The sequence below is a fragment of the Anser brachyrhynchus genome (genome assembly GCF_964034855.1).
Source record: "Anser brachyrhynchus genome assembly, chromosome: 2".
Classification (NCBI taxonomy): domain Eukaryota; kingdom Metazoa; phylum Chordata; class Aves; order Anseriformes; family Anatidae; genus Anser; species Anser brachyrhynchus.
The window spans coordinates 71572500-71582616 of NC_137695.1; the positions used below are offsets into that span (position 1 = coordinate 71572500).

At 44.8% G+C, this 10117-nt stretch overlaps 1 protein-coding gene across 1 annotated transcript; it reads right to left on the reverse strand.

Annotated features, from left to right (window-relative positions):
• Nucleotides 1-472: 472 nt before the first annotated feature.
• PPP1R3G (protein phosphatase 1 regulatory subunit 3G) lies at nt 473-8709 on the reverse strand. The gene is given in 3 exon segments (XM_080581822.1): nt 473-5528; nt 5531-5605; nt 5608-8709. Coding segments are annotated over 3 exon segments (1518 nt in total). The 5' UTR covers nt 6143-8709; the 3' UTR covers nt 473-4620.
• Nucleotides 8710-10117: the final 1408 nt, after the last annotated feature.

A 10117-nucleotide genomic window follows, 5' to 3' on the forward strand; every position in this document is an offset into this window, starting at 1 on the left:
TAAAGCCACCCAGGAGAGCAGCATGTGAACACTTCACATCTGATGTTGAAATAGGCCAAGGATTTTAACTTAACTACTAACATGTAGAAAGGGACTTCTGTATGAAACTTCACCACGTTTCCAAATATTAAAAGCATTACTTTTACCTTCTAGTATCAATAGGTTGAAGAAAAAGTAATTTTACAGAGAAACACCAGCCCCTCAACTTATTTCATGTAATGCACCATAAATGTGTCTCTCTAGGTGTCCAGTAAGGACTGTATATACATACATACGTAAATAGAGCCATAAGGAGTTATGTATTGGCTGTTTTCCTTAGTTTTCCTACATCTACAGGGAAATCCTGGCATCACTGAAGTCATGATTACACTGATTGCTTCGTTCCCTGGTTCTTAATATGGGCAACATTATTTCATACTCTAGGAGTGTTTTGCTTGATAACTTTTATTTAAAAAAAAAGAATGAATGTGTGTAGTTCTTTTAACAAAAGTTTATATTCTTGCTTTTCTTTTTTCAGTATTTTAGAATAGAAAGTATGTGCACAAATCCTTAATGTGGAAGCAGAAAAAAAAGAGAGAAACCAGTAATTTCTCTAGTACTATGCATTTTCTACGATTTTGTGATAAAAAAAAAGACAGGAACTCTCAAACCTCTTTCACAGACGTATGCTTCTTCAAAGAATTCTGCCGTTTACATAGAGAATTAACTATCATCAGTGTGTTGTAAGAGCTGCTTCTTTCTAAACTTCTTTCCTTTTTTGCGGTTTAAGCCCACTAACTACTGAAGCCTTGCAGGGGCGATGGGAAGTGATGGCAAGTCGTGCATTCAGATGACTGTTCTTCTATGTTCGGAGGGAGAGAACTATGGAGACCTGCGAAGAATGCTCAGGCTTTCTACTGAAAGAGTACACCACATAAATATTTATACCAGTCTTTGGAAATATGCTAATCCAAGGCAAGTAATTTTCCCTCTCTTAAATAGAGTCATAAAAAACAATTAAGGTGATTTAATTACTGCCAAGCCCAGAGAACAGATTTTGAACTCTGACAGATGAACATTCATCACAATGCCACGTTATACTAACCCTATAACACAAGTGTCTGAACAGAACAGACAATTAAACCTCGATCGTTTCTCCTACCTTCATGCAGTACTTTGGGCTGAATCCAGAACCCAGGAAGTCAATGGGAGCAGAAGCCAGACTTTTCAAGTTCTGACTGAAAGCCCCAGGTTTAAATTAAACACAAGTAGTTTGCATGCAAGTTTGTAGTTCTTCATGATGCCAAAGTAAATTTAACTTCACAGTCCTTTACTGAAATCATTTCAATCTGAATTTAAACGTTATTATAAACTGCAAATAAATGCTTAAAGGACGTTTAACTTTGATGTCCTTCACAGTTACCCAATATAAAAGTTCAATTGTTTTAAACTTTTTGGGTTTATTTATACCTATAAAATCCTTTGACGTCTATCTCTTTGCTATGCCCTTAAGGACATGGGGAAAGGAAATAAATAAATAAATAAATAAATAAATCTGCATAAACTGAAAATCTGTAGAGCTGGAGTTTTTCCAAGAGTGCTAACAAATCTTTATCTTTTTTATTTCTTAAGTTGGGGTAGGGAGGGTGTTTATGAGTACATTCTCCAAAAGTTACGCACTGAATCTCTAAAAAATATTCCATGAACAGTAATGCAACCAAATAGAAAGTGTGTTTCACTTAACATTTTACTCTGTTGGGCTTTTTCATTTTATAAAATTAGAACTAATTCAATTTGAATATATTTCTTTGAGAATAAAGTTATATGCAATGTATCTTGACCTATGACATCGAGCAGCAGCCCTGTACTTTGTTTATTCAGGGTTGCTAGCGTTCAGTACATACATGTTCTACTTCTGATTTTTACACAATGCCCAATGTAATCTTTGGTAAAGCCTTGCATTTCCATCGTCCCCAGTAACTGCATCGATGAAAATACAGAGAACTGAGCAAGCGGTCTTTGAAACCTGCTTTGGAAATCTCTCCTTATATAAAATCTTAAAAGTACAAAAGTGTACTGTGTACAACAAAGAATGTTTCTACCCGCTATAAATAACTGCAACTAGCTATAATTCTTCTGTGTACCTCTGCCCAGATACAGAAATAAGAATATGGCTACTCTTTTAAATCCTGTTTAAGGAGAGAGCCCTCCAGCCCGCCCTTTTTTGGTGAAATTTCCTTCTTCTCTGAAGCAATTAATAAACAAAACACAGAAAAAGGAATGGACCCCAGAAGTTCAAAGTATTACATTGTACTTAAATGAAGAATCTATCTTAATGCCATTACCAACACATATCAGCTTAAGAGCACATTATTTCATTGATATAACTATCTGAAGAAAGGCTAATTCATAGCATATTATTCCATGCAAAACCCTGTAATCTGATAATGCACAATTCTAAAACAAACTTCTGTATGGCAGTAACAGAGTTGTCTATTCTCCCTTAAATCACTTCCATGCTTTTGGAAAGAGTTTACACGGAACTTGGAAAGCAACAGTAAGAGCTTCTGTTTGCATGCACAGAGCTTCTACTTTGTGCATTTTTAAAGCAAGTATGCTGAGCACAGATACAGGTACTGCTCTAATACCAAGACAGCTTCTGGAGGAATTAAACACCACCTTATACTTGGCTGTACTCTGATGCCATAATCTATGGCTTACGTATGTTTTTTTCAAGGAGGGGAAGGGCAGGCTGTGTTTCCAGAAGCAGCGCATGTGTTAGCAAAACTGCAGGGACTGCAAGCTGAAGTTCCCTCTCTTTAACATCTTTTCCCCTGCTTCCACCACCTCTGATTCTGTATCAGCTCACTGAGAGGGCAGGTCATCTGAGCACCTATTGTATAAGGAGGGGGAATTTTATAGAGGTGCAAATTATTCTAAGGCACAGATAATGGGCTTCAGAACGTTTTGTATCTTAAGAGGAAGTGAGGATCTGAGAAAACTCACAGCATGTTCTGTTTTAAAAATGAGGATAATCATTGAAGGCCTTGCTAAAGAATACACATCCAAAGGTCAAAGCTTTTTCTGCATCCTGACAATATTTACTTCTTTTTTTTTCCATCAAAAAATTAGTATCAAAGTAATGCAAGTCAAGCTGCAGAGGAGCCATAAAAAAACTCTACCGAAACCTGCTTATTGTCCACCTGTGCTAGTAAAGCTTCCTCCTCGGACAGCTCTCACAAGACACCTGTTTGGAGAGCATGCCATGTGGGTCTGGCAGGACCCCTGTCCAAAACACTGCCTGTCAGCTGCCAGAGTTTGTGGTTATGGTGAGACTTTGTGGTCAGTGCGAGACTCCCCAACAGCTCTGTCCCTGCCGCAGGAGCTGCAACGTGCAGCATGTTAGGGCCTGGGCACAACCAGGCTGGGGAGCTGCGAACTATCTGGTTACATCCTGCTGTCTGGAAGATGCAGAAAAAGGATCTATGTCGGTGGGTTTTTTAGAAGCTTTTTAGAAGTTTTTATTCTTACAAACCCATCTGCATTGGTACGTTTTACTTAGTTTCAGGACTTGAGACACCAGTGGCAGTCAACCTCCAGGCTTGCAATGCAAGAGTGAAGGGGAAATCAGGTAAGTGTCCAGCGCTACGGTGCACACAAGCCCCCTTCCCAACAACATACAAATACTGGAAAAGGCACAGCAAAATAAGCTGAATAAATTAAAAATACTTGAGAAATGCGATGCAAAATGTAACATAAGGAGAGCTGAACTAAAGCATTTGCTTTCATTCATTAGTGAGGATACCCTCCCTTTATCACATTGTCACTCCTCAGTGAGAAGGTCATCCAATTCAGTCACTGCTCCCCAAATATGAAAATACAGAAATGTGTGTGAGACAGACACCATCTTTTACTTTACATTACTCAACAGTGTTGTTATCAAAGTTCTCCTGACAGACTCAGTATCAGCAAACATTTTTAACTCCTCCTTTGCCCTGTTTTTAGGCCCGTCAATTGTGTGAGAAGCAGCAAGCGGACTATTTTAAGCAAAAACACTTTTGCAGAAGTCCCCGTTGGCTGCTATTAGCCAGACGCACACAGGGATCCGCACCCAAGCCTGGGGAAGGCTGTGAGTGCTATCAGAGCCCGCTGAGTGACAAAAACCAGGGCAGCCCTGACCCAGACCCAGCTCTGAGGCTGGGGGCACGGCCAAGGTGGGGCAGGCACTGAAGTTCGTCAGGGGCCCTCGTTAGGGAGCATCATATTGTTGCGGAGACCGCTGGATTGAAAAAATAATGCTAAAAAGGCGACGCACAACACCGCTATCGCAATGCCATGGCTCTGGAAGGGCTGTGTGAGCAGGAGAAGCGGGGTGCTGTGTTACATCTGCGGTGAACGTGGGGCTCGTGTCACTCGGGTGCTCTGGCGATCAGGTCGTGAGGTGATGCCTGAATCGAAGCCTCAGAAAATGACGTCGAGGAAAAAAAAAAGAAAATAGTGGCTCACCAAGACCAACACCAAACCACACGCCACTCAATCCCCGCATATCCTCCAAAAACTAATAAAAAAGACCCCACGAGCCACGGCGATGCCCCGTTTCTTCCTCAGGTGTGCCTCCCCCCCCCCCCCCCCCCCGCCCCGTCAGTGGAGGGGCGCGGCCGCCATGTCGGAGCAGCCGTCGGGGGCGCGGCGGCACCACCGGAGCGTGTAGTTGCGGCCCTCGTTGTTGTCCCAGTACTCGCCCTGCTGGCTGCGGTAGCGGACGGCGAAGTGCAGGGCCGAGCCCTCCCCAGAGCTCGGCGGGACGCACAGGGTGAAGCCGTAGCGCTCGGCCGGCGGCTCGACGGCGGGGGTCGCGGCGGCGGGCAGGGGCTCAGCCGGGGCGTCCATGAAGGAGAGCCACTCGTTGAAGGTGTAGCGCACCGTCACCTCGACGGGGCCGCCGCACGGCAGCACCTGCACCGTGCCCCGCACGCCGGCGGCCGAGGCGGGCCGGCAGAGCCGCTCCAGGCACACCCGCTGCCGCCGCAGCCGCTCGGCCGACGGCGCCCCACCGTCGGGGAAGTCGGGCTCTAGGAGCAGGGCGGCCGGCGGCCGGGCTCCGCTGGAGGGGAGCCCCGGGGCCGCTCCGGGCTCCCCCGCCTCGACGGGCGGGCTCTGCAGGACGGACAGGGCGGCGGGCGGCACCCGCGGCTCCTCGGCGTCGCTGAAGTGCTTCACGCTGGCCAGGCTCAGCCCCAGCGAGTCGGCGAACTGCACCCGCTTCTTGCACTTGGGGCAGCAGCCCGGGCCCGCCGTCGCCTCCTCCTCCTCCTCCTCCTCCTCCTCATCCTCCTCTTCCTCCCCCTCCACGCCGGGGGCCGGCGACCGTCGGCAGCGGCGCAGCTCCAGCAGCAGCAGCCCCTCCGCACGCTCCCCCGACGGCTGCCGCTTCGCCCCCGCCGCGCCGCTCCCCCAGAGCAGCCGCTGCTCGCCGGGGGCCGTCAGCTCCTGCTGAGGCTGCAAGGGGCTCGCCATGGCCCCCCCGGGCCCTGCCCGTCCCGTCCCGTCGGGGGCCGGCCGGCCGGCACCGCTTTATCCGGCACCCCCGCCGCAGGCCCCGGGTGGGGGGCGCGTCCCCCGGCGGGCCCGGAGCCACCCCGGAGGGCTGCGGCGGAGCTGCGGGCGGGGGCGGGCCCTGCCTGCCCTGCCCTGCCCTCCCCTCTCCCGGAGCGAACGAGGAGGAAATACGAGGCGTTTGCGGCGGACGGGCGGGCGGGCACGTCGTCCCCCGCCGCCTCGCACCGCCGGGGGCCGCGGTTTCCACAGCGAGGGGCAGAGAGCCGCGAGCAACGCCGCCGAGAGTTTTATGGGGTTTAGAGGAGGGAAGAAGGGGGAAAACAGCCCGCACACAGCCGCGGGGGGGTCCCTCCCGCCGCCCCTCAGCGCCCCGGGTGAAAACGCGGGGCCCGGGGCTGAATGCTGCCGGGGTAGAGCTGGTTGGTATTGACATAGCTGTTACTGCCACTGCTGTGCTTAGCGTTGCTCTTCTTGTGGTTGTTACTGCTGCTATGCTGCTGTTATCGTTTAGGCTTCCATCCATCACGCAGCACCAGAGGAGGCCCGAAGAAGAAACCCAGAGGGCCAGGGTTAAGCAGGACAAAACCTTGCAGCACGATGGCATCAACTAGGAGCCAGAGCCCAGCTCCCACCGAGGCAGGAGGCTGCGGGGAGCTAGCGTAAGTAGCACACAAAGCAGGCCCCATGCTCCATGCTGGTGGTAAAATGTCCATCTCCTGCGCTGGAGAGGTTGTGAGACACGCACACCAGCTTTTATGTTTAAATCAGTTTCCACTCATCCTGACTGCTGGGGGAAACTTTGCGAGTTGGACTCTAGGACAAAACCCCAAAGGCAGGTAAATGGAACACCAAATGCCCTTAAGCCCTGAAGGCAGGTAAATGGAACACCAAATGCATCCCTTTTTAACATTATTATTTTTTGAGCAAATCTTGTTAGCTGCTTTTTCACCCCCCACATTTGTTGACAGCAGTTCTCCACCTGTGGAAAATAAAGTCGAAAGCCTCTTGAGGCACATGTGCACATGCACCCTTACTTGAATGTCAGAATGTCTTCAAGGTTCCAAGCTGACAACAACAACAAAACTTATCAAGGAGGAAAAACAAAACACAATTTTTACCTTTTAAACAAAGAAGTATAATCCCCCCTCAGGTTTATTTTCTGAGGGTAATGTATAGTAAACAGTATTCTCCTAACAAGACACTTTTATTACCGTGGTGAGATCCATATCTGAAAATTTTTCCAAACTTAATTCTATTCTTTGTGCATGCCATTGCTATTGTCTGTGGATGATTTGCATGGATGATTGCAAAAATACTTCACTCTTACACTTCCCTTCATTCTGAGGGAAGAGACACTAAAAAGCATACGCAAATAACACTGTACTTGCTGAAGCAATGCACTCCCACTATAGATTTATCTTTGTTGTTGTTCATATTTTAGTTTGGTTTTTATTTGTTTGTTTGTTTTGCATAGTTTGTTTTATTTTTGGTATAAGTTTGGTCGCCAAAATGCAGCCTACCAATGTGAGTGAATTCAATGCTGCCTGACTGAGTGTACAGTCTGGATCTCACAGAGGAATGAATGTCAGAGCGGCAGAAGCATTACTGAGCAGTTTTCTTAGGAGATATATGCTGTGATGATATTCATCCTGCACCTAGAGTGAAAATTTGAGCAGCCAACAGTTATTTGGAAGTGCCAAATAGTTTGACTCCTCTAGCTTCTGGCACTGCACTCCACATTTGTTAGTAGTTCATTTTAGAGCATTGTAGGAACAGGAATGAAGGACAAACATTCTCTTTGGCACCAGCTGTGCTAATGGAAAGTATTACTAATACCATTTTGCCATCAACTGCTCATCACCAACACTCTGCTTTAAGTTGCCATGTTCACCAGGCTGTCAGCTGAACTATTCATAGGAGCAGTCCCTTACCTAGCCCAGTCCAAGTGAACAGTGTGGCATGACTTACGCTCTTTAAACTAGCCACCCTCGTTTTAATAGAACTAAGCCACAGAGTTACTCAGCTGAGGTCTGCAATGTGTTACAAGAAGGCTTTTACTAGTGAGAACAATAAATGACAGTGCTGTGTCACCATCCTGTTAACATTCACTTTGACCAAAACAGGTTGCAATGCAGGCCCTTGCTTACCTGTGCCCTGAAATGAGAGCTCATGGCCTACCTGTTCTAGATTTGTGACAACTAAAATTACCAAGTTGAAATGAAGAAAAATGAATACATAACATGGTTAATAGTGCTTAGTACTTAAAATATCTTCAAAATTCTTGAGATAAAATACAGTGCAACTACTTTACTTTCTCAAAGTAATACCTATTTTAGAGTGAGGAAAACAGAAATTAAGAAGCCAGCACTTACTTCCTCATGTGGTATTTATTCCACTAACGCATGCTTCTTCAGCTTGCCAAATCAATTAACAAATGTTTTAAGCAGCAAAGGGGAAAAATGTGCCATTTCCTGATAATGCAAAACCATTTGGACTAATAGAAATTGAAGAGGAATGTGAAAGGTTTAAGCAAAATAACGGACTGCAAAATGAGAAACTTAATGTAAATATTGATAAAAATTAAATAATGTTGTAGGAAGTGATACACATTTTTATATACTCCATAAGTCTGGGAGACAGATCTGCAAAAAGGACTACTATATGCAAAAAAATTGAAAAAGCAGTTAAGACAACAGGAATCCATATTGCATTAAAAGAATCTACATGAGGCAGCAACATACAAAGAGAAGTTCATTTTTTTAGTGTAATCATTTGCTAGTATTCTGAAATGAGTGTAACTTGAAATCAGATAAATCTTTACAATAAGCATTTTTTTACACAATATTGAAGTGATGTGACGGTGGACATTTATTTAAGGAGGTATTTGGTGTTATCTCTGAAATATTTCAAAATGGATTCTCTTAAAAGGATGGGGCAACCAGAGCTTCAGACTTCCAAGTACTATTTACTGCATTTGTTACTAAAGAAAATGTTGAGATAAAAGTGGAGGGATTTCCTGGTAAAAGACAGCAGAGTCACAGTCAGGAGGCTTTTTGCATTCCCTGGGGTATTGCCAGTTATGTTTATGGTATTATATGACACACAGGATTAACATAGTACCTTCTTTCTTCTCCTCCCTTCTTGTTTCCCATCTCCCTACCTTGTCCCTCTAATCCCCATCCTGCATTCAATACACATATCCTGCAGGAGCATTTTGATCCTAAGATGGCTACAGAGTAACATGAGAAAAATAGGGATGCACAAATCAGTGGTAAGTGATTCATGGTATTGCTTTCTCAGTTCTGACTGTGATTGCATGGTTATATATTTCTCAGAACTTGTTAGATCAGAGATTTTTGTTTGCTGCTTTGGGATGGAGCTCTATTTGATGCGCAGTTTAATAAATTGGTCGAGCTCTTTGGATCAATAGTCATCATTTGGACACAAAATGAACATAAAAGTATTTGTTTGCAGACACCCAGAGTCAAGTAATGGGAGGATTCTGTTGATGCAACTCAGCCACACAGTTTAATCCAGGAGTCCATTCAAACACCTTTCATCATTTGTTTTTATGCACTTTTAATATTAGCTTTGACCTTCAAACCCCAAACTAGAAGATTTTCCTGTTAGTCCAGATGGAAACTAGCCTACTACATATAATGTATCTAGTTCAAATATGCCATATCTCTTCAAGTCGCCACTCAAGTCTTAACTAAGAAAATCTCCTGTAGCAATAGCTTATCAGACAACTTGAAGGACTAATAACTACTAAGGAATGTTTAACTACATTTACAGGGATTTGCAAATATGCAGGGATTATCACAGTTCATACATTAATACTTTTTTTCTCAAATTCTAGCAAAATTGGTTCTGAACTGTCTTCTTCACTTCAAAAACCACATTCTTCATCCCAATTGTAGCAGTTGGTCTGGTTGTACAAAAATGGCAGGGAAGATACTAATAGTCTCCTCAATTATTATTTTTTTTTAAAAGTACTCCCTAGCCCATGGGAAATTCTACTTTCTCTGTATTTTTAATAAGGTTAGGATTTCAGTTTACTATGTTTGTGAGTATGATCAAACACTGACTGAAAGACTCAGTGGGTCTATAAAATCTGACTGGAAGTTATTTAGAAGTAGATTATTAGACCTAATTTTCTTCTTTATGCAGGAAGACCAAGCAGCTGTACTCCAGAAATGTATGGATTAGGTCTGTAATGGAAGAAGTGCTGAAATGGAAACAAATATTTGGAAGTGATTATTTTAGTTTCCAAATCTTAAACCCAAAGATTTAAATCCAAGATCCTAATCTTTCTGCAGGATACTCAGCAAATAAAATCCTTCAGAGCTTTGAGCCTTTCAGACAATCTCTTTTAGAGATGTCTGCCATATCTTTCTGGATTTTGGTAAGGCCTTTGATACTGTCCCTCACAGCATCCTTTTGGACAAATTGTCCAGCTGTGAGACAAACAGGTTCACACCACACTGGGTGATGCACTGGCTTGGCAGTAGAGCTCAAAGGGTTGCGGTGAATGGGGCTGCATCTGGCTGGCAGCTGGTCACCAGCAGTGCTACCTCCC